We start from the raw sequence: 24,352 nt of genomic DNA, 5'->3' as shown, positions 1-24,352 counted from the left end.
ATAGGAGCTTCTGATCTGCCCCCTCTCCCCTCCTCTGACTCCCCACTCCTCATAGGAGCCCCTTATCTGCCCACTCTCCCTTCCTCCTTCTCTTACTCCCTCTCCTCTCTCTTTGTTCCCCCCTCTCCTCATAGGATCCCCTGATCTGCCCCCTCCTCATAGGATTCCATGGTCTGCCCCCTCTCCTCATAGGATTCCATGGTCTGCCCCCTCTCCTCATAGATTTCCCTGATCTGCCCCTCTCCTCATAGGATTCCATGGTCTGCCCCCTCTCCTCATAGATTTCCCTGATCTGCCCCTCTCCTCATAGGATTCCATGGTCTGCCCCCTCTCCTCTCCTCGTATGATCCCATGATCTTCCCCTTCTCCTCTCCTCATAGGATCCCCTGATCTGCCCCCTCTCATCGTTGGATCCCCTGATCTGCCCCCTCTCCTCTCCTCATAGGATCCCCTGATCTGCCCCCTCTCCTCTCAGGATCTCCTGATCTTCCCCCTCTTCTTATAGGATCCCCTGATCTGTCCCCTCTCCTCGTTGGATCCCCTGATCTGCCCCCTCTCCTCTCCTCATAGGATCCCCTGATCTGCCCCCTCTCCCCTCCTCATAGGATCCCCTGATCTGCCCCCTCTCCTCTGACTCCCCAGTTCTCTCTCTACGCCCCCTCTCATCTCCTCACAGGATCTCCTGACCTGCCCCCTCTCCTCTGACTCCCCTCTCTCTGCTCCCCCTCTCCACTCCTCATAGGATCCCCTGATCTGCCCCTCCCCCGGCGCCCCTCTTCTCTCCTCTCCCCCCCTCCAGTCATGCCTGTTAGCTGCCTCCACCAGCTCAGCGTTGTGTGAAGTTTTCCTGGGACAAGAGGAGTTTCTTTTCTTGGCTGGAACAGAGAGAGGAGGAGGAGGAGGGGGCACGGAGTGTGAGGAGAGGAAAAGGCATCCCATCCACCAGGCTGGAGAGTCACACACAGGACTGGCCATGGCTCCGAACAGGTGGGGGGTCGCAGTGTGCGCTCTGCTCTGCCTCTCCTCCACAGTGCTGGCCAGTCTGGAGAGGATCTCCCGGGTCACCTATGTGCTGCAGCCGGGCCCCCCGGGGATCCCCCCTCAGGAGCAGACCAGGAGGATGAGCCCGGCTCTGCTCCACAGGCAGCCGGTCGGGGCGGACAAGGCGGCTGTCAGCGGAGCTCGGCTCTTCTCCATGACTCGGAGCTCCATCCAGGACAACCCGCACAGGACTGCCAGCCTCCAGCAGATGCAGCACAAGCTCCAGGGGTGAGAGGACGCTGTGGGGGAGGGAGGCTGGGGGGTCCGATCTATGGAGGGGCAGGTGGATGACACTTATGAATGGAGAGGAGTCATAGAGGAGCTGGGTCCAAGGAGGGGGGGTGGTGGAAGAGTGAATGGAGGAAGGGGGGGGGGGAGAGTGAATGGAGGAGGGGGGGAAGCCTTCCTCTCTGGGAGGGCAGATGTTGAGATTCTTCTATCATATCACTATGACTACTTCCCTGCCTTGCAGTACTCAGCCATATGAAGACATGGCAACTAGGTCCTGCGTAAAAAGTGCGCCATACTTAGGAAAGTTTCAGCAACACTTACATGCATGCGACATTAAAGCCGAGCTAAACTCGCTGCTACTTACCTTTCCTTCAACTGTCTGGCGTACTAGACCGTCATACCTGGCTTCTTCCAGATGCTGGGCTCTTCTGTGCAGGAGTGCGGCCATCCCAGCACACAGGCGCCATGCCGGAATGTAAACTGAGCTGCACGTGTGTTCATTCCAAAGGAGGCAAGTAGGTTTCTTTCATTGTAGAAGAAACATTGCATGTCTATTCTGCAATAAAAGGCCTACCTGGTTGCAGTTCTTGAAAGTTTAGTTCTGCTTTAATTAAGCCTATTGGTTGCTAGGTTGCAGGCAACCATTGTCCCCTAGTCTTCTCTGTTGTTAGGATGCAGGCAGCCATTGTCCCCTAGTCTTCTCTGTTGTTAGGATGCAGGCAACCATTGTCCCCTAGTCTTCTCTGTTGTTAGGATGCAGGCAGCCATTGTCCCCTAGTCTTCTCTGTTGTTAGGATGCAGGCAGCCATTGTCCCCTAGTCTTCTCTGTTGTTAGGATGCAGGCAGCCATTGTCCCCTAGTCTTCTCTGTTGTTAGGATGCAGGCAGCCATTGTCCCCTAGTCTTCTCTGTTGTAAGGATGCAGGCGGATGTTGCAGGCTAGCATAATCTGTTGCTAGGACACAGGAAGCCATTGTCGGCTAGTGTCCTCCATTGTTAGGATGTAGATAGCTATCACCACATAGTGTCCTAAGTTTCTAGGACACAAGTTGCTATTGCTGACTAGCTTCCTCTGTTGCTAGGATGAAAGCAACTGTTGCAGGCTAGAATAATCTGTTGTTAGGACACAGGAAGCTATACCCAGCTAGTGTCCTCCGTTGTTAGGATGTAGACAGCTATCACCACCTAGTGTTCTCAGTTGCTGAGACACAAGTGATAAAGTGGCTATTGCTGCCTAGCTTCCTCTGTTGTTAGGATGTAGGCGGATGTTGCAGGCTAGCATAATCTGTTGCTAGGACACAGGAAGCTATACCCGGGTAGTGTTCTCCATTATTAGGATGTAGACAGCTATCACCACCTAATGTTCTCAGTTGCTAGGACACAAATGATAAAGCGGGTATTGCTGCCTAGCTTCCTCTGTTACTAGGATGCAGGCGGCTGTTGCAGGCTCGTATAATCTGTTGCTAGGACACAGGAAGCTATACCCGGGTAATGTTCTCCATTTTTAGGATGTAGACAGCGATCACTACCTAATGTTCTCAGTTGCTAGGACACAAATAATAAAGCGGCTATTGCTGCCTAGCTTCCTCTGTTACTAGGATGCAGGCGGCTGTTGCAGGCTCGTATAATCTGTTGCTAGGACACAGGAAGCTATTGTTGGCTAGTGTCCTCCATTGTTAGAATGTAGACAGCTATCACCACCTAATGTCCTCAGTTGCTAGGACACAAGTGGCAAGTGGCTATTGCTGCCTATCTTCCTTTGTTGCTGGGATGCAGGCAGTTATTGCCACCTAACACCCTCCATGGCTAGGATGCAGGCCTCTTTTTGCTAACTTGCTGCTAGGGTACAGGCAGCTCTTGTACCCTAACCGATTGTATTTGTGCTGTATGAATGCAAACTTTAGCACAAATGTGTACAACGTCAAATACGCTCCATTTGCAGGGCTGAAGTTCATTGATCTTTATGCAGCTGTGTGCATTGGCCCATAGAAAACCACACTATATAAAATTGGTTTACTGATAAAAATGCTGCGTTTTTCATGGCCATGTGCATGAGCTCTTAAAGTGTTACTAAACCCAGGACTGTGTATTAACTATATCTGGTCTCACACAGTACACACAACATGGAAATACAATTATTTTAGTAAATATAAACTGCTAAATACTTTTTCTCATCAGCAGTTAGAGCAGTCTTGTGACTTCTATCAGTGTCCAGCAGAGCACTGGTTAAATCATGTAGGAGGAGTTTTCTTTCTGCTCTAGTAGGATGCAAAACCTCTGCAACTCTGTCTGGACAGTGCCGATTGGCCCTGTGCTGATCACATGCACTCTCCCAAGAAAAAACCTCACTAGCAATACACACTAAACTGAGCATGTGCATGTGGCTACAGTTTGTGGATATTTGAGCAAGAGGAGGGGCAGAGAAAACCGGATCAAACAGTTTTTTTTACACAATGCAGAGGATTAGGTTCCACAGTGAGTATAACAAGCATGCTTTACTGCATATACAGACTGATTTTACTGTTGTGGGTTTAGTAATACTTTAAGCTGTCCATTCACTGTGTTAGTTTCTGCCAATTTCTGCTGACTCAACTGAAATTCAAGCATTGTATGGCCTGCCAGTACTGCTCCATTCAACAAAAGTTGATTGCTCACTCAGCTTTTGCCTTAGAAGCCTGTCAAAATTGTCAGCCAAACAGCGCCTGCATCCAAAAAGAAGCAGGCACTCTTTGGGTATGCTGACAGCTGTCAAAATGCAGTCGCTGGCAGGGGGGATTTGCCCATCTGTGCTCTTAGTGCAGATTCTGTATTTTGTTAGATTTCTTTTGTTCAGCCTGCAAGCGGAAGGATAGAGATTTAGACAGCCACATACAGTACATAAACTTTGCAGAGCAGTCAGAAAACGTAGGGAACTTAGTGGAAGTCTGCATATCAGAGACACATTGCAAACTGTATGTCCTCTGAGAGTTCTCTACAACAATAAATGTATGGCTAGACAGAAAAAATAAATGTCTTCCCTCCCAGTCCTCTCTAGTCCTTTTAGCCTGGGTTCACATACGTGCGGCTCCGTATATCGCATGTGATTCGCACAGCAACCACACCGCATTCCTGTGCAAACCACATGCGTTTTGTGTGCGGTGCGATCGGAGCCATACATTTTGTATGGCTCTATTCACACCACACCTGCACCAGATACATTCAGGACCCTTTTTTGGCTCCGCAATAGAATCGGATTGCATGGGTATTCACACCCAGGGGCGGACTGACCATTTGGAAACTCGGGCACTGCCCGAGGGCCCGGGGTCAGTAGGGGGCCCCATGAGATGCCCCTGGTACCATTTTCATAGGCTTTTTTTGAGTTTGGGCAAGGACACAGGGGCCCCATGATCCCTTATTGCCTGGGGGCCCCATGAGTTGTCAGTCCGCCCCTGCACCTATGCGATCTGATTCTTCATATCGCATCACGTTATGCGAACCGCTTTCGAGGTGTTGGTAACTTAAAATACACACCTGCAGCGGTTCGCATGAACGGGGTGCAATTCTGAAAATGCTGAAAATTCTGCACCGCATCAGTGTGAATCAGGACTGAGAATAAAATGTTGTCACCTTCCAATGCAGAAGCTGCTGTACACTGTCCCAGGTTTCCATAGAAACGCAGTTGCTCTAACTTTCTTTTCAGCTAGGCACATGCTCCAAGAATGAAGACATCTCACCGCTCATGTTTCTGTGGATAGATTTCTGACTTGCCAGGAAGCATACAGTGGATTCTGCATCAGAAGGGAAGCATTTTTTAGAACTAGAGAGGCCCGCAAGAAACATGCTTTTTTTTTGTCTAATCGCTTTAGGTATAGTATTGGAAAGAAAAATGTCACCTATAGTAACCAATCACAAATCACCTTCTATGAGTCTGCTTTCTCCAAGCTCTTGAAATCTGATTTCTGATTGGATATCATGGCAGCCTACCATTGCTGACCCCCCACTGCAGCCTACCTATTAAGGGGACCTCTAGAGGCGACATCCCACTGCCCATACCCAAGGAAGAGTTTACCTATCCCAGAATGCATCCTTTCCAGGACAGAGGGGACCTCTGGTGTATATGATGTTATTACTGCGCATGTAAATTGCGCATCTGGTGAGTGCGTAATTTTACCATTATATGCTTCACTGGGATTATTATTATTACACAGCATTTATATAGCGCCAACAGTTTGCTCAGCGCTGTACATTACAGTGGGAGACAATACATGAGACAGTACAGTAACAATACAATACAATACACGAGGGGTTCGAGGGCCCTGCTCCTTGGAGCTTACAATCTAGGAGGGAGGGGAGAGTGGTACAGGAGGAAAAAGCTGTGGGGGATGGAGTGGTGGGGAGAGCGGAGGAGATCAGCAGTTAGGTGAGGGCGAGGTAGTCTTCTCTGAAGAGATGGGTTTTCAGGGTGCGCCTAAAGGTGAGGAGGGTAGGTTTACTGGGATTACTAGAGTCACCAATCCTGATTATATTTTCCTGTACTCATACTGAACATTTATTCCAGTTTTTATTGTATGTTTGGATTGGATATTATATATATCAAGTGTCCTTATTATTAAGGTTTCACCATTTTTAGCCTCAGGCGTCTATATTTATATTAATTTATACCTTTGATATTATTTTTAGTTCATATATTTTAGCGCTGCACTACATGTTTTACAATATTTTAGAAGGTTTTATGGTTTCCTTTTTAGTGCATGTGCTGCTCCATTTTTTTTAGTGCTCGCTGAGTCCCTATTTTTACATGGTTGGTTACTGTATGGTATCTTACTAAAACAATTCGCTCATTGTTGTTGGATGTGCGTTGTTTACATTTGTGATTTTTTTAAATGACCCTGTCACTTTAAGGTCAAAACAGAAGGAGGAATTACTTAGAAAGGTAGAGGTCCTATTTTTCTGTTCCCTTGACTCATGTGTTGAAAAGCTGCTATGACCTTACGGTTGGTGGAAAACTTTCACCCCCCCCCACGCCCCCATTAGGGCTATTCATACTAGAAACTACATGTAAATCACAGGAACGCTGTGCGGTTCTTGTGCGATGCACATGGAGTTCTGTGCAGAGCAATTTCAGCTCATTCATTTTGAATGGGCTGAGACTGCATAGCACCAAAAGTACTATGTGTACTCATTTTTGAAACGCATGGTAACTGGATCGCATGGTACTTTTTTACCATATGACCCGGTGTGGGCAAATGCACTGCATTTACGACCTGCATTTGGGGGGTCGTTAACTTTGCACTGACACCTGCAGTGTCACTGGAATGCAGTGCGGGAAGCTTCATGGGAACGCAGATTTCCCACACTGCATTCTAGTGTAAAAGGGCCCTTAGTGATGTACAACCTAGTGGCAAGGACCATTGCGCATAGTGGGAGCGCAGGTATTCCACATACACATGGAGTGTGCATTCATTTTATTAGCCTGGTTGCAACATTGTTGCAGTGTTTCAACACATAGGCCATTGATAGGTAGAGAACCTCTTGTTTTACAGTTAGTTTATAATTATTATTATTATTATACAGGATTTATATAGCGCCAACAGTTTGCTCAACACTTTACAATATAAAGGGAGACAGTACAGTAATGATACAGTTCAATACAAGAGGGTTAGGAGGGCCCTTGGAGCTTACAATCTAAGTTTATCTTTCTGTTTTTACAAGGACAGTTTAAGACTGGCTCAGGGGCAGACTGACAACTCATGGGGCCCCCGGGCAATAGGAGATCATGGGGCCCCTGTGTCCTTGCCCAAACTCAAAAAAGCCTATGAAAAAGGTACTAGGGGCATCTCATGGGGCCCCCTACTGACCCCGGGCCCTGGACTGGCTTCACATCTGTGAGTTACAGTAACACACTGTAGAAGGAGCTTTATACTATACTTTACTGCAGTGCGTGCTACTGCACTCTCAGTGGTGCCGTGCATTGTAGTTCCAATGGAACACAAACGCACTCCAATATGCATGTGCTACAGCTCACCACAACATGCAGATGGGGACCATCTGTGCATTGTTGTGCATTAAAAAAAAATTAAATTTCCAGTTTTTGAAACATTGTGCACCAAATGGCTGGGATGTCTTAAAGCAATTGATGCTGATACACTAAATGCCACACGTTAATATACATGTCTTAGATTGTAAGCTCCAAGGAGCAGGGCCCTCCTAACCCTCTTGTATTGAACTGTATTGTTGCTGTATTGTCTCCCGTTATACTGTAAAGCGCTGAGCAAACTGTTGGCGCTATATAAATCCTGTATAATAATAATAATAATAATAATGTGTGAAGGAGCCTTGGGGCTCATGTACACTGCAGCTGCTAAACAGAAGTTTTCCTATGTGCCCATGTACACACAGTCATTTACAGGCAGTTGAGTTTACAGTCGTTTGAATGCACTAAACTTGCGTTCAGGAGTAGATTTTACCGGCGTTTCAAACGCCAAATGCCTGTAAACACGTGCAAACGCTTGTAATCGTGGTTAACCACGTTTATATGCGTTTGCATTTAGAAGCGTTTTTTAACTGTTCCATGTCCAGATGCTGTCCAGAGCCTTTTTTCATCATCAGAAATGCATGCAAAGCATTTTCCATGTATTCAAATGGACCTAGTAGACCAGCGCATTAAGTTCCAGGTTTTGCGTGAAGGAAAAAATGGTAGAACATGCCGCATTATGCTCATGATGGGATCCATAGTGAATACAACCACAAAAGACAGGTTATCTCAACACATACTGCTCGCTCTGCTTCTACTCTCTCTATTCCTCTCAAAATGTCTGAAATAGTTAATTTGTTACTATTTTTCAGTGCATTCTGGGCATTTGGGAAGGTCTCCTGAGGTTATCTTTTAAAAACGCTTCTGAACGCAAACACGCATAAACGCAGCTAAATTGATGTTTTATAACCTACGTTTTCCAGCAGTCAGATTCCATCGTTCAGAAGAGTTTTCCAAACGCCCCTCATACATGAGCCCTTAGGCAGATTCAGCCCTACTGACTGTAAAGCACAAGACACATTAATGAAGTTTGATAAAATAATAATTATTTATTTGCTACACTTTTCCCAACTTTGAGGGAAAATTTTAAATATTTCAATTCTATAAACAACACAGAAAGTAGAAAAAAAGCAATTGATAAAATTCGACAAGCAGGTTAAAGAATTAGCAAAAACAAAATGCAGAATCTTCTATTCAAGCTCGTCTTCATGGGAGTTACAATGAAATGTGAATTTTTCAGCAAAAAAAAGTCAGTTAAATAGTTTTGCAGTATTTTAATCTTAGTCAACATAAGGCCAGAGCAAGTGGACAGAATTGCTGTACACGTGTGGATGAAACCGTCAAAATGAGTGTGTTAATTGTGACTTTTTTCTCAGTTGGCTCCTGTATATATTTCCACTAATTGCAGACTGGAGACACTGAAATGAACATAGAGATTCTAAGGGTTGATGTCTTTTTTTAAAGTCTCCATATAACCAAGAAAGTCTGCATTTCAGACATCTGGGTATCATTTCTAGCATCCTGTAATCACTGAAGCAGAATGCTTAACATGTGTATCAGTGCTGTTAAGGGATTGCATTCTGTATCCATTCCATCCGCCAATAATGTGCCTGATGTCCCAGAGATAAGCTAAGGAGTGAGAGTGTCTATTTGTACCTGAGGCAAAGAAGTCCAAATTGTTTCGCAACACTTGTTGAACCACATTATTTTCCAGATTACAGATATACCAGCAGGTGCCAGGGGATTACACTCCTCATTAACATATCTTAGATGCTTTACATATACAGTAAGCCTGTTATATTTGCTTTAGTCACCCATTATGCAAGTTCACAATCCTTTAAAATATACAAAGGGTGTTCAAATCAAACCGAGACTTTTGAGTTTATATAATAGAAGAACAAATTTAAAGGAGTGGAAACTGCATTTATTTTTTTTACATACTCCCCTGCTACATTTATACACTTATCTCAGCATTTAAATAATGCCTGGAAAGCTTCGGCATAGAAAGATTTGTCAATATGCCTGAACCATCCTAGGACAGCCTGCTTCACTTTGTCATCATTGTGTTCACTGTTTCCACAGAAAGATTTGTCTCTTGTGCAATTTCACGACAGGTTATGCGTTGATTATCCAGGATCAGGCATTTCACGTGCTGAATGTTCGCAGGAGAGACTGCTTTGGGCTGGGAACCACCATGGCCGGGATTGTCTTCTTTGAAACGTTTACACCATTTAAATGTCTTACTGCGGCTGAGCGTCTCATCACCGTGTCTTCTGGCGGATTTTACGCCATCGTTCACAAGAAACTGTTCCAAGCACTAATACTGTTGTCTGCCATTTTGAATAATGGTCTCTGGATTGGCCTGCGAAATGTATGCCGCCTATCAGTAACAGGACACCTTTGCCACTTACTACTGCATGAAGTACCGCCACGCTAGCATCTCTTTTTATACCTGTAAAATGAAAAGTCCTGGTTTGACTTGAATGTCCCTCGTACTTATTGATATTGCTTTTATTATCTTTAATCCCTTCATGCCTAAGGGTAAAACAAATCTAAATGCCTAAGCACAATTTTGCAACGTTGACATGTTAGTAAAACCATATATATCATCACAACTACTTTGTACATCCAGGTGAATTGTACCTTGTTACTACCATAACCTACCACCAAAGAACAACCCAAAATAAATTTCCAGCTCTTGACGATCACAGCAATACCATATATGTGTACAGTATGTTATTTGTTGTTTGTACCCATAGTACAGCCCAGAAACAATAGTGCGCATTTTGTGTTTATCTTTTTTTACCTAAAACACACTGACATTGACAGTAACTGACACTGATATTTTTTTTTAAATCCTATCCTTTGAGCCTGACCTTTGACCTTGACCTTTGACCCTGACCTTGACCCAAACACTAACCCTGGCACTGAACTAGATCAAACCTTGATCTAGGTTTTTTTGTTTTTTTACAAATTTATTTTTTCCCCTTAATGCTAGGAGTTAGAGAGAAACAATGTATCTCTCTCCTCCATTCATAGAGAGGGAAAAAAAACAGGGGGCCGGGCTGTACAACGACTGATCACTGTGATAGCCAATCAGAGACTTTCACAGCAATCATGTGACCTGGAATCGGAAGTCCCCGGTCCTGATCATTAGAACAGGACCCTGGGCTCTCAGTGACACTGTGGTCTTTGTGCTGGGAGCGTGCTGTGCGGCGCGCTCCCAGCACAAAGACAGCTATGCAAATATGCGGCCCCACGGAAAAAGCCCAGTTCTGTAAGGGCGCATATTTGTGTTACGTCAGCATCAAGGGGTAAAAGACAAATAAAAAATAGTCCAATTACCTGGGTAAATACTGTATGTTCCCTAATAAATATGTGGACTAATTAGATTTTGTTTAACCTTGTTTAGTTTTATCAATACAGTATATATAGGAGATGCTGAATTCTATTCATGCTTTGAAGTTTTCATTTTTGTGTCGACCCTAGAAAGTTTTGGTTACGATTATGTCAGACGGTAATGCGGTGTTTAGGAATGTCTGCTCCATGTTACCAGTATACTATACATGTCTGATAACAAAGGAGGCATTAATTGAAAGCAGAGCCATGTGGCTTTACTCAAATTCATGAAAATGAAATTCAGCTTTTGTATATTTCTCATTCATTTAAAGTGTAACTTCAGTTACACATATGTGTATTCTGCCCTGCCCTTAGCCCCTGTCCCAGTCTTATACTCACATGTCCCCAATCCAGTGAGATATAACTGGATTCAATGCTTGTCAAACTCTTTCCAGCCTGCATACTTCCCCTCCACTCTAATCCATTCATACAAAGAGCTCTGGAGCAAGAGCTTGTATTCTAGACTGACTCTTCACAGGAATGAATGAGAGGACATAGTGCATGAATGGGCCCGGCCTTGAAGGGTACCGGTGTCGAATGTTCAGTTGAAGTGACAATGGGAAACATTGCCACTTCAGCCAGTATGAATCACTGCTAGAATGCAAACCTTTTCTTTTCCCTCAGCCTCTTCAAGAATTGATAAATGACCAGTGGAAATGCGTATGCCCTCTGAAAGTCCCATCGAAAAGACAAAGCATCTGAACCCACTGCCTGCAGGATCTGCTGTAAGACCTAAGAAGCTTGGAGTTGATGGGGGAGGCAAAGAGATCCTGTTCTGAGAAAACTTTAGGCTTCTGCTCGTTGTTGTCTAGGAAATGCCTTGAGATGCTTGTGTGTTGAATGAACCCAGAAGAGAAACAGCCGACAGGTCCTGAAGATTGCTGTGTGCTAAAGACAGCATTCAGAGATTTCCTGCAATTGGGTGTAGTTTCGGGTAACCCCTTGTGTTTTGATATATGCTACTGCAGTGGTGTTGTCCTTTATGAACATCACTGGTTTGTCTTGGACTAGATATCTAAAAGCTAAGCGTTTCTGAAATGTTGCCCTTAACTTTAGCATGTTAGAGATTAACTCCTTTGCAGAGATGTGCTATCTGCCTTGGGCTTTTTCCCCCATTGCAATGAGCCTTCCAGCCACACTCACTGGCATTCGTTGTCATAAAAAGCCAGTTCACCAGAAGTGAATGCATAATTTGCAAGTTCTTCACCCTCATTCACCACCACCCTTCTTCATTGCTTAATTATATAGCTCTTCTGTTGCAGCCTCTCTGTGTTTGATTGTTCTAAACATTTCTTATGAAAAAGTTACATTCACCACTGTGCCACTTGACCAGTGATGAGACTGACACAATGTTGTCAGTGATCACCAAGCAAAGTGAGGCTGTGAAGGAAGATGTGCCTAGGGCAAGAAGTACTTGGTTCCTGATCAACAGAATCTTCTTAAGGTGAAGGGAGATTGTATTCTGAACTGTATTCAGGAGAGCTACCAAATAAACAAGGTCTTGTGAGGGTGCCAATTAGATTTTTTCCAATTGATCAACCAGCTGAACTTCCCTAGTGTTTGAAGTGTTCCTTCTGAATAATGTTTCTGCAAACCTATGACAGACCTCCAGTCTCCTGTCCTCTTCCTTACCATAAAGATGAGGGAATACTCACTCCTGATCTCATGCACCAGAACATAGCTCACTTCAAACTCAGCATTCTGACATACGGATGAAGAATTTTTCTCTTTTGTAGGGTATCTTTGTTGGCACAAACTGAATAAGGAATCCTGAGAGATTTCCAAGCATAGCCATGTGAGATTGTAGGTAGAGATCAAGGGTCTCTGATACAGTCTGCACAGGTCTGCCAAAACCTTGCCAATGTGGCACCTACCTGGCAGGCCTGAATGGGCGTATCTTTGACAGGACTTCTGAGAATCCTGACTGCTCGAAGTGCTAGCTTTAAAGGACTTTTCCAAAGAGGAATTCAGTGCTATTCCAGTGTGCAAAACTCTCTTCCTGGCCTGTAAGTGTGACTCTTCTTTCCTGTTAGAACTGAGGACTTTTCTGTCTTAGCAGATGACGGTCCTGAAGGATAAAGCCAGATATATCACCAGTCATTTTAGAGATAGCAAAATAAAGTTTGTTTCCAAATTTTGTCTGTTCAAAACATTTTTGAAGGACACTGCATCATCTAATGGCAGAGTAATATGCTTTGCTGTCCTCAGTAAGACCATGTCAACTAATAGAGGCAAAGTTAGATTCTTAGTTGTTTTGTTCTTTAAAGGGATAGATCTTGGAGAAACTATTGTTTAGGGGCAATTTCCTGTCCACCCTAACACACTCTTCCAAGATCATATACCAAATTTCATTAATTAATTAAAAGAAAATAGCATGTCTTTAAGGTTTTTAGAGGCATTGTTTTTTTCTTTTTGTTTTTTTGTTTTTCAATGTACCTCTGCAATATCTTCCCTTGACAATGTGTTAACATAGGGCTGAGCTCTTTGCCCTGAGAAACTCTCACTGCGATCATCTGATCCTGACAATTCTTGAAACTTTTTATGATCTTCTGGCTTCTGTGACTAGACAGTGGTTGCTGGATACTGCCAAGGGGGAGCAGTCAAGCTTGTAGCTTAATTGGATTTAGCAACATTTTTAAAGGACATTTAAACTACCTGGTGAACAGGGAGGCCACACGCTGATTATCTGCTTCTCTATACTTTGTTGCTTCTTGGAAACATATCTTGCAAATAGATTTGCCTCATAGTTCCCTATTAGGGCAAGACCAAGTGCCCTCCAGACAAGGAGGGGCGTGATGAAGGCAGTAATAAGAACTAGAAGATGAAAGCCTTTGTGAAGGAGATCTGTATCTGTATTTCCTCTGATGATGTGACAAATGTCTTTCTGGAGTAAGATCTAAGGGGGGCAGGCTTGTGTCTTCTAGAAGGTGTCTATCTTTGAGTAGCTATGGTAGTGCTGTTGGCTACAAATACAGAAGGCATAAAATGTTTAAATGACCAGGCTACCTAAGTATCTCATCAGTAGCAATCCTCTGAGGTCTTTAGCAGTTCTCTCCTAGCTTCTCTGTAAGGGATGATCTTGAGAGGGAGGTTTGTTACTCATAGTGCTCACTGTCAAAAAACAAAACAAAAACATTAGTAAGGTGGGAGGTTCACCCAAAAATGTGACAAGAAGCGGTGAGGTACCCTCAAATACAATGTTGCCAAGGATGAGGCTGCCTGTGGATTGAGGTGCAGGAAGACACCATTCAGTGGCACAGCAAGATCCTGCCACAGAAGGCTGCTATCTGATTTAAGCAGCTGACCGGTGCTCCACCTCCTGCACATGCTTGAAATTGCCAGGGGGGCTAATCAGAAGACTCGTATTGGGCATGAATCAGTTTTTTCCGGACATTGAAGTCAGTGGAATTCAAGTTTGTGTACTAGATTGGCCATGCCACGCAGTAAAAGGAAGACAGGAAAAAGGCCACCATAACACACAGTTTGCTTTCTAATGCTATACTGCCATGTTGGACCAAATAAAGGTAGGGATGAGGCAAAAAGGACAAAAATCTCCCCAAAAAAACTAGTGTTCTGAGGAATGCCAGCGAAACCCCTCCTTTAGATGCCATTGGGGTGACCACATCCAGGATCTCCTGATGGACTGCAGTGTTTATCACTGCTAGGTGAGGCAGCACAGATATCCTGTGGGAGTTTTGATAGGAAGACAAAGGAATGCTTTGTCCAGGTAGTGGGGGAATCTGATGGATATCTGGATCTACAGGGATAGAGAGAGAGCAGGGATGTCAGGAAAGAGGGATTAGCAAAGGATTTGTCAACTTTCCCTGGGCTCTTTGAATTGTGTTTGTTTTTATGGTTGTGGGCACTCTTTCTGTTGGTGGGACTTTGCTGGCTGTGAGAAACAACAAAAGGTGTTAATTACCCACTATAGGACTAGATTCATTGTGGGATCATTTCTTTTGACTGTGGATATTTAGTAGGAGAATAAGGAAGAAATGAAGTCATGACCCCCGATACTGAATACTGTGTACAATGAGTTATGGCCCTCTGGTTTTCCTTGTAAAGTATCACATGTCTCAGACAATGTGTGCCTAATATTGTTAGTTTTCAATTGTAACTACATTTAACCATCTGGGTGTTATGGGAGCGTAAAGCTATATTTGATAATGATGCTGTGTAAATAGAATATAGGATAGGATATAGTAAATTCAACTTTCATACGTCAAAAGAGGATTGGATTGGATATAGCTTGGATACCTGTAGTATGGGATGACGTAAGTGTAGCTTGGACACATGCAGTGTGTGGTGACGTATGTGGAGCTTTTTATGTATAGAACTAGGATTAGAGTGGATTCCACTTAGATGCATGTAGTAAGTAACGGAGTGCTGGAGTCTTGGATACCTGTAGCAAGGTGTGCTGTGCATGCATCTTGCATATATACAGCAAGGAATGGAGGAAGCACAGCTTGCAACTAGTATATGTCTTAATAGTGGAAAAAGTCGAAACAAGTAGATACCTTGTATACATATAGTGAGAACTAGAGTGGATGGTTCTTGGATACATGTACTAAGTTAGTTTAAAGTGGAACATCACTTCATCTGAGCACCAAAAACCAAAAATGCTGTTTAATTCATGTTTAATATTAAAAAAAAACTCCCTCATCCGCTCATGTCTCCATGCTGTATTTTGCTACAAAATCATGTTGCAGTACTAGCATTTCTGGCCGTGGCCATCTTGAGTAAGGGCAGATGATTCATGTATTTACTTCCTGGAATCCATTTGCCCTTTGCTCCGGCAGGCAGGCAGGAGAGTGTGCTTAGCTGAGAAAACCCCTACTCCTCTCCTGAAGACTCCTGGGAGGTATGACATCATGTGCCTAGGCACGGAAATCAAGATGGAACTTAAGAAATGTAAAAAAAAACGTTAAAACAAGTAGGAGAGAGATAAAATTTTACCCCTGTACAAATCATTAGTAACACCTCATCTAGAATATGCAGCTCAGTTTTAGGAACCAATTCACAAAAAGGTTATCAGGGAACTGGAGAAAGTGCAAAGAAGGGCAACCAAACTGATAAAAGGCATGGAGGAGCTCAGCTATGATGAAATGTTAGAGGAACTGAATTTATTCTCTCTTGAGAAGAGGATATTAAGGGGATATGATCAATGTATAAATACATTGTTGGTCCATATAGTGAACTTGGTGAGTTATTCACTTCAAGGATATCACAGAGGACAAGGGGGCACTCTTTAAGTCTGGAGGAAAAGAGATTTAATCTCCAAATACGGAAATGCTTTTTCACAGTAAGAGCTGTGAAAATGTGAAATAGACTCCTTCAAGAGCTGGTTCTGAGCAGTTCAGTAGATTTCTTTAAAAAAGGCCTGGATTATTTCCTAAATGCACATAATATAACTGGATACTAATATTTATAGGTAAAGTTGATCCAGAGAATATCCAATTACCTTTTGGGAAATCAGGAAGGATTTTTTTCCCCTGCTAAATCAAATTGGATCATGGTTTTCTGAAGTTTTGTTTGCCTTCCTCTGAATCAACTGTGGGTATAGGATTATGTATATAGGATTATATATATATTGAACTAGATCAGCGGTTCTCAACCTGTGGGTCATGACCCCTTTGGGGGTTGAACAACCCTTTCACAGGGGTCTCCTAAGACCATCGAAAAACACATATTTCCGATGGTCTTAGGAACCGAGACACCGCTCCTCTATCAGTCTCCAGGAGGGTCCGCCCACATGCAGATACGTCCACATTTCCCTGGACGTGATGTGTGCGCGGGATGACATGCCGCCCCTGTCATCTGGCCACATCCCCGGGATCACTCAACAGCTCCGCCTCCTCGCCAATGATTGGCCACCGGAACTGTAGCTCAGGAGAGGCACACAGGCGGCCAATCACCGGCGAGGAGGAGGAGCCGAGCAGCAGCGCGAAGATCAAAGAAGATCGAGCAAGGGAGCGGCCAGAGAAGGAAGACAGCTGACAGGTAAGTGTCTGTAGCGTGCAGATGGTGCTGCTGCAGCCAGGTATGCTGGCTGTAGATGGGAGAGGGAGGGAGGGAGCAAGCCCAGCCTGGAGCAGGAGTCAGCAAGGTAAGTATTATTGGTGTCAGTAGGAGGAATAGTGCCCCATCATTGGTGTCACTAATACCAATAATGGGGCACTATTCCTCCCACTGACACCAATGATGGGGCACTATTTCCTCCCCCCCCCCCACTGACACTAACGATGGGGAACTATTCCTCCCCCCACTGACACCAACAATGGGGCACTATTCCTCCCCCCACTGACACCAATGATGGGGCACTACCCCCCCCCACTGACACCAATGATGGGGCACAATTCCCCTCCACACTAGTATCAATGATGGGGCACTATTCCCCCCCCCCCACTGACACCAATGATGGCGCACTAATCCTCCCACACTGACACCGATGATGGGGCACTATTCCTCCCACTGACACCAACAATGTGGCACTATTCCTCCCCCCACTGATGCCAACGATGGGACACTATTCCTCCCACACTGACACCAATGATGGGGCACTATTCCTCCCACTGATGCCAACGATGGGACACTATTCCTCCCACTGACATCAGTGATGTGGCACTACTCCTCTCACTGACACCAGTGACGTGGCACTACTCCTCCCACTGCAAAATTACAGTTATGAAGTAGCAAAGAAAATAATTTTATGGTTGGGGGTCACCACAACATGAGGAACTGTATTAAAGGGTCGCGGCATTAGGAAGGTTGAGAACCACTGAACTAGATGGACTTATGTCTTCTTTTTTCAACCAGACTAACTATGTAAAAAATATGCTGTACTTTCCTACCTATTTACCAATATTAGCAACATAAGGATTAAAAATAGTCAGTGTTGACTGAAAGAGTTAAACCTTGTACACACAATGAGAATATTGGGCGAATGATCATCCGTTTTTTTTTTTTGTTTTTTTTTTTCGCATGCTAGTCTTATATTGATAGTGAAAAAAAGGTTACTAAAGGTTACTAAAGTCACAAAAATTCTCATAGGACAGAATAAAAATTTGGAAGTGATGGCATGTATTGTAATGTATTTGTATTGTACGTTCGGACAAAAGCTGTACTGACTAAATGCTAATTGTATGATCTGGTATTGTACAAGAAACATTTTCATGCTTGACCTTTCGAATAATTTCAGGCAAACTGTGTACTACCGATCAGATTATCGTGGTAAAGTGGTATTTTTTCTATGATTTTTAGATCATGTGTACTAGTCTATGCATGAAAATAAAAAACCTTTTGTGTGCTGCTCCCCGTTCAGGCCCCCCCCCCCTTAATACTTATGTGAGCCCCCTCTCGATCTAGCGATGTACACAAGAGCCTCGGCTGTCCAAGTACTTCCTCTTATTGGCTGAGAAAGCAGCCAATGGTCAGCTATCAATCACAGCCAGTGAGCCAATGCAGAGAGAGCAAGGGGCGGGGCAGAGCCATGGTTCCATGTGTCTTATGGACGCATAGAGCCGGACTTGGGAACGAGCACTCACAATGCCACCTTAGCAAGTGACTTGCTTTTGGGGTCAGTGGTCAAGGAGGGGAAGAAAGGACTGCAGGCAGAGGGCCAAGAAGAAGAGGACCAATGTCGCTCTGTGCAAAGTCGTTGCACAGAGCAGGTAAGTATGACATGTTTGCTTTTTTTCTTAAAAAAAATGCTGAACCTTTAATACCACTGGAAGTTCCGCTTTAATGTACTGTATATTAGATACACATAGGGGTAAGGGTGAGAACTCAGCAATCACATGACTACAGATTATTGAGTTCTCACAGCCACTCTGAGCAGACAGTGGGACTGTCAGTCATCGCGCTCTGCTCAGCCTCCCCAGCACTCACTGGAGTGCTGGGCTGTGGAAGGAGCAGCTGGCTCAGGCTCTCAGCAGACTGAGAGGCTGAGCTAGGTGACACTCCAGACTCTGGGGTGGATCCAGGGGTGGACTGACAACTCATGGGGCCCCCGGGCAATAGGGGATCATGGGGCCCCTGTGTCCTTGCCCACACTCAAACCACACCCAAAAAAGCCTATAAAAAGGTACCAGGGGCATCTCATGGGGCCCCCTATTGACCCCAGGCCCCCGGGCAGTTCCCAAGTGCTTGAATGGTCAGTCCACCCCTGGGTGGATCCCAACTTTGAAGTCGGGATCTTTCCCAGCTTGGACCAGCTGAGTGACGTCAGCCGACAGCACGCTTTAGCCCGCTGTCAGCTAAAAACGGTTCACAGGAGTGCAGAACAGACTGAACTCCTGTGATCCACTGGAGAAGTACAGCTAAAAGAGCTTTGGGTGTACTTCTCCTTTAAGCACATGTGCGTGAACCTGGACACAGACTGATGCTTCCAGGCTTGGACATCTGTCCCTATCTGCAGGAATTGCTGGTTATGAGGATACTGTGATGTTTTGGGGGATTGTTGCTCAAGTGTAGTGCTTGTAAGTGTACTGCAGCCGGGAAGTACACTTTTAGGGCTTGTGGTCCACTTTTATTGAAAAAGGAAAAGTAAAGGACCTTACATCAGGTTTCCAATGCAGTGGATTCAGTGTCACGCAGCATCAACACTACAAACATTGTTCAGGATTAGATGCTTCTTCTCACCCAAATTACTTTGAAGATTCCAAGCTCTTACAAAACCCGAAGAAAACCAAAAGCTTAGTTTTCTCCACTCTAAACAGAATTTCTGGAGCCCCTCAATCTGACTTAATACATAGTGATTCCTCTCAGCCTGTCATTAAAGCGAAATGTCACCCAAAAGGGGAAATTCCGCTTGCTTGCATCCTACTCCCTCCTCTTTGACAATTGCCACTTTTTTTTTGGGGGGGGGGTAGCAGGTAAATGTTTTTGAAAGGCACCTGCTCCCACTTCCGGTCGGATCACTTCAGCAATCCGAGCAGAAGTTCAGCCCCTCCCCTGCAGCCTTCTGGGACACATCACAGGTCCCAGAAGACTGAGGGACCATTCACAAAACACAGCACGGCTCGCACATGGGCAGTGGCAAACCGGCTGTAAAGCCGAAATGCTTCAGTGCCGCTTTCCCTTAGTTAAGATGGCGGTGGCTGGACCCGAAGCCAATTGAAGAATTGGGTTGGGTGAAGACAGCACTGGATCCCTGGACAGGTAAATGTCCTTATATTAAAAGTCAGCAACTATAGTATTTGTAGCTGCTGACTTATTTTTTGGGGGAAACTGAAACTCATCTTTAATATGTACAGGCTAAGTGGCTGCTGCTGTTCACATGCAACTATCATCCAAGCGGCAAGAATCAACTTTTCCTTACCATTGGAATCTGATGTCATCACCTGTGTGATGGAGGCTCGTAGAAGGGAGTACTACTGCTGTTAACTTTAAGGGCCCATAAATCATAAGCCTGTACAATGGTGATTAAGGGCTCACCAAAGGCAGTCCAGTGTGGTTTTATTCTGCATCAAAAACTCACAGTGTTTAACATGGATTCTAATGGCCCTAGGTCACACCAGTGCAGTGTGTTCTGGTGCAGTTGACAAAAGTAGAAAATGCTGCATTTTTGCTGTATGGAATGCTTTTGGAGCATGGCAAATCGCACTGGAACACACGTGTCCTCAATAGAGATGAAAAAAAAAAGAGTGGAAAAATCACCGGAATGCATAAAAAATGCATCAAGAATGTACTGGAACAAATAAAAAATGTGCATGCAGAAACAAATCTGGAACACAGGAATTGTGTTGTGAACCGGCCCTGAATCTCCTTGCTACTGAGATATTTACTCCTTAATGGGAGTCACCTCATGTACAGCACACTGAAATTAATGTGGAACTAATAATCTGACTGTCAACAATTAGTTTTGTCAATACCAAGAGGTTTAATTGCAAGTGTAGCCCTAGGCCAACACAGTGCTCTGTGACTCTTTGCGTGTGCTGAGGTGTGCTGTGTTAGGCAACCTACTGCAAATGAGTTGGCTGTCACTGAGCACTAAAACAGGTCCTGTATGACTTGTAAGGAATTAACTTTGTATTGTAACACACCATATACGCATCTACAGAGCTTCAATGCAGGTGAAGATGTATGCTATTAACTCATTATGGTGTGAACGGACCTTAAGAATGAATTGTTCCCAAGTGCCTGCTGCTACATAGGTCAGTGAGGGCATGTATTAAAATTCATTTAGTACAGGGGTCTCCAAACTATGGTGCTCCAGGTGTTGAGGAACTTCAAGTCCCATGAGGCCTTGCAAGATTCTGAGAGCCACAGGCAAGACTACCAGAGGCAGAGGCATGATGGGACTTGTAGTACCTCAACAGCTGCAGGGTCAAAGTTTGAAGACCCCTGATGTTATTCTATATAAGTAGTTGAATGTTCATAGCCTGGCCACAGGTTCACTTTAAAACTTCCACAGTGTTGAAATTGATAAGCTCTGTGAATTGACCTTTATATAAGAACTTTACATTTCTGATGAGATCAGCAGGTATTTTTTGTCTTAAAAGGTACACTCATCGGCCACTGTATTAGGTACACCTGTTCAATTAATTGGTAACACAAATTGCTAATCAGCCAATCACATGGCAGCAACTCGATGTATTTAGGCATGTAGACGTGGTGAAGACAACTTGCTGAAGTTCAAACCAAGCATCAGAATGGGGAAGAAAGGGGATTTAAGTGACTTTGACCGTAGCATGGTTGTTGGTGCCAGACGTGCTGCTCTGAGTATTTAAAAAACTGCTGATCTACTGGGATTTTCATGCACAACCATCTCCAGGGTTTACAGAGAATGGTCCAAAAAAAAGAAAATATCCAGTGAGTGGCAGTTGTGTGAACGAAAATGCCTTGTTGATGTCAGAGGAGAATGGGCAGACTGGTTCAAGATGACAGAAAAACAACAGTAGGGTTAGAATTTGGCGTAAACAACATGAAAGCATGGATCCATCCTGCCTTTTATCGATGGTTCAGGTTGCTGGTGTAGGGAATATTTTTATTATTTACTTATTTATGTTACTTATATAGCGCTGTCAATTTACGCAGCGCTTTACATATATATTGTACATTCACATCAGTCCCTAACCCTCAAGGGGTGTGCAATCTAAGGTCCCTAACTCACATTCATACATACACATACTAGGGCCAATTTAGATAGGATCCAATTCACCTACCAGCATGTCTTTGGAGTGTGGGAGGAAACCGGAGTACCCGGTGGAAACCCACGCAGGCACAGAGAGAACATGCAAACTCCAGGCAGTAGGTGCCATGGCTGAGATTCAAACCAACAACCCTAGTACTGCCAGGCGGAAGTACTAATTTAACCACTGTGCTGCTTTTCATGGCACTAGCAAGTATATTTAAATAATACAAGTGTTTTTCTGTAACGTTTGCTTCTATATCAATAGCAGAAACATTTAGCACATGACTTAACTCCATAAAGTGGGTGGACATGTAGCTGGATCCTGAATCAAAGAGATGATGATGTGATATATGAGTTAAATCCCATGACCTCTGACATTTTGCCCTCTTTGCAATGACTATACAAGGTGTACTTTGATGGCATTGTTGCATTAGTTGTTTGAATTTCTGCCTGTCCCTTCTGGCGGTGGAGAGTGATTACTGGCAAACATCACTTGGCAAACAGGCTACAGGTGTTATATTTATACAGCCTCAAAGTGTATTTAGTAGAAGCCCTGCCAAAGAAACTTTACACCTAAGTATTCTAGCTGCAGCTGGGCATTAAAAGAAGACTAATGTGAAGATAAGATTAAGCAGCCAACTAACAAAATATCAGTTTATGTGCGCATGCTGTGTTTTTGTGACGGGTGACAGTAACTTTCACCAAAGGTTACATTTAATACAATACAAAAGGCGACTCCCTACAAACTAATGTGAACACCAGTGTCAGAGGGCTTCATTTCATCTGTGGAGGTTACACTAAAAGAAAAACAAAAATTGCCATTATCTTTATCTTTTCTTTGTTTTGTGTTCTCTAAAGCCGCCTGCCATACATGGATTGAAATTCAGATGGTTCAGCAGGGATCTGTGCTCAGATGGTTCAGATTTCGATCCATGTATGGGCATCCTGGTTGTACAGAAGTCGATCTACTGATCAGTTTCTGTACAACCAGCCAGTTGTGTTTTTCCCATTCGATCAGTGAAGCTGGCTATAGCTGGAAGCACTGATCATTGTACTACAACGGCAGGGAAGGCACATAGCACAGCATGAATATGTGGATGGGGGAATCAGACTATTTTTTTTCATTCAACCCACTGGTTAAATAAAAAAAAACAAATGTATGGGCTGCCTATGGCAGGCCGTAGATGATGTGAATTGCTTTGCAGATGCGGTTGCAGGGAAAAAAATTGCTCAATTCCCCCTTCAACTTGGCAGTTGAGTGGGGAGTCATACCTGCCGGAGAACACATATAGTCGCTGGCAATAATTGCATGCTAGAAATCCGACATGCTGGCTGTACCCAAGTTGATCGATGGATAGACTTGAGTACAATCAGCCTGCCCATAGATGGATCAAATCTTGACCGGTCCCTGCTGAACTGGCCGAGATTCAAACCACCTATGGCCAGCTTAAGTTGCATGCCAATTCACTTTGTGCAACACATTGGGGTTGATTTAGTAAAGACAAATAGACTTTGCTTTTTGCAAATTCAGTTACACTCTGAGCCCTGGTTCACACTGATATGGTGCTGAATTTGCACGGGTTTCTATGCGGTTTCGGAACTGCATCATAATCGCACCCCACTGCGGGTGTGTATTTTAAGTTAACAACACCCCAAAATCGGTTCTCAAAACGCAGTGTGATGTGCTGAATCGGTTCGCATGAGTGTGAACACCCATGCGATCCACTTCTCGTGCGGACAAAAAAAAGGGTCATGCTCTATTTTGGTGCGGATGCGGTGCGACTTGAGCCATAAAAAATGTATGGCTCAAATTGCATCGCACAGAAATCGCACGTGATGTGCACAGGAATGCTGTGCGGTTCCTGTGTGGATCACATGCAATCAGTGTGAACTAGAGCTCAAAGGGCCTTTGATCCAAAGTTTAGTAAATGGGGGGAAACTCTGCTGACTTCCATAATCCAATCATGTGCAAGCAAAATGCTTTTTTTTTTTCCTTGCATGTGATTGGGTATTTTTTCAAAATGATGCTTCACCTCGTTTACTAAGCCCTGGAGCTAATGCCCTTGCAAAGTGCATCTGCAAACTGCACTGTCTATTTGCCTTTAGTAAATCAACCACATTGTGTCCAGCAGTAGTTATGCAGGCCATAGATGGGTCGAAAATCGGCTGATTTTTCGTCTGAAAAAAAAATCAGCCGATTTTCGGATCATTAGTGGGTTAATAGGTCAGCCGTTTTTCGGGATTTTGGCACATTTTTTTTATCGGTAAAGTTGGGAAAAAAATTGGCTGATTTTGCTGATTGGCCGATTTTCGCGGCAATGATGGGCAAATCGGGCGATCTTTTTACCGATAAAAAATCTGCGCATGAACCGTGACCTGCAAGAAGAAAAGAAGAAGAGAAAGAAGAAAAAGAAGCAGAAGAAAAGGGAGAAAAAGAAAAAGAATTCCAGTCCGCTATTATATTTGACATGAAAAAGTATTGTGGTTGCAACAATGTATCTATTTGTATCCGATAAAAAAAATCTATCTGAAATG

General features: G+C 44.2%; 1 protein-coding gene across 4 annotated transcripts in view; it reads left to right on the top strand.

The window, feature by feature from the left end:
* The first annotated feature begins 828 nt into the window (after positions 1-828).
* LTBP1 (latent transforming growth factor beta binding protein 1) overlaps positions 829-24,352 on the top strand; it is a 496,680-nt gene continuing 473,156 nt past the window's right edge. For 2 of the 4 annotated variants that reach the window (XM_089690181.1, XM_089690179.1), the window contains exon 1: positions 829-1,269. In XM_089690181.1, coding sequence (XP_089546307.1) covers positions 974-1,269 — 296 coding nt within the window. In that variant the 5' untranslated portion in view covers positions 829-973. The remainder of the gene's footprint in view (positions 1,270-24,352) is intronic. The other 2 variants (XM_089690180.1, XM_089690182.1) reach the window with 2 other exon arrangements.

The sequence above is a fragment of the Staurois parvus genome, unplaced genomic scaffold, assembly GCF_062004578.1.
Source record: "Staurois parvus isolate SC_StPar_1 unplaced genomic scaffold, SC_StPar_1.0 ptg000520l, whole genome shotgun sequence".
In the NCBI taxonomy this organism is placed as follows: Eukaryota; Metazoa; Chordata; class Amphibia; order Anura; family Ranidae; genus Staurois; species Staurois parvus.
The sequence above is the reverse complement of the archived record's forward strand: the minus strand, read 5'-3'. Positions and strand labels throughout refer to the sequence as shown.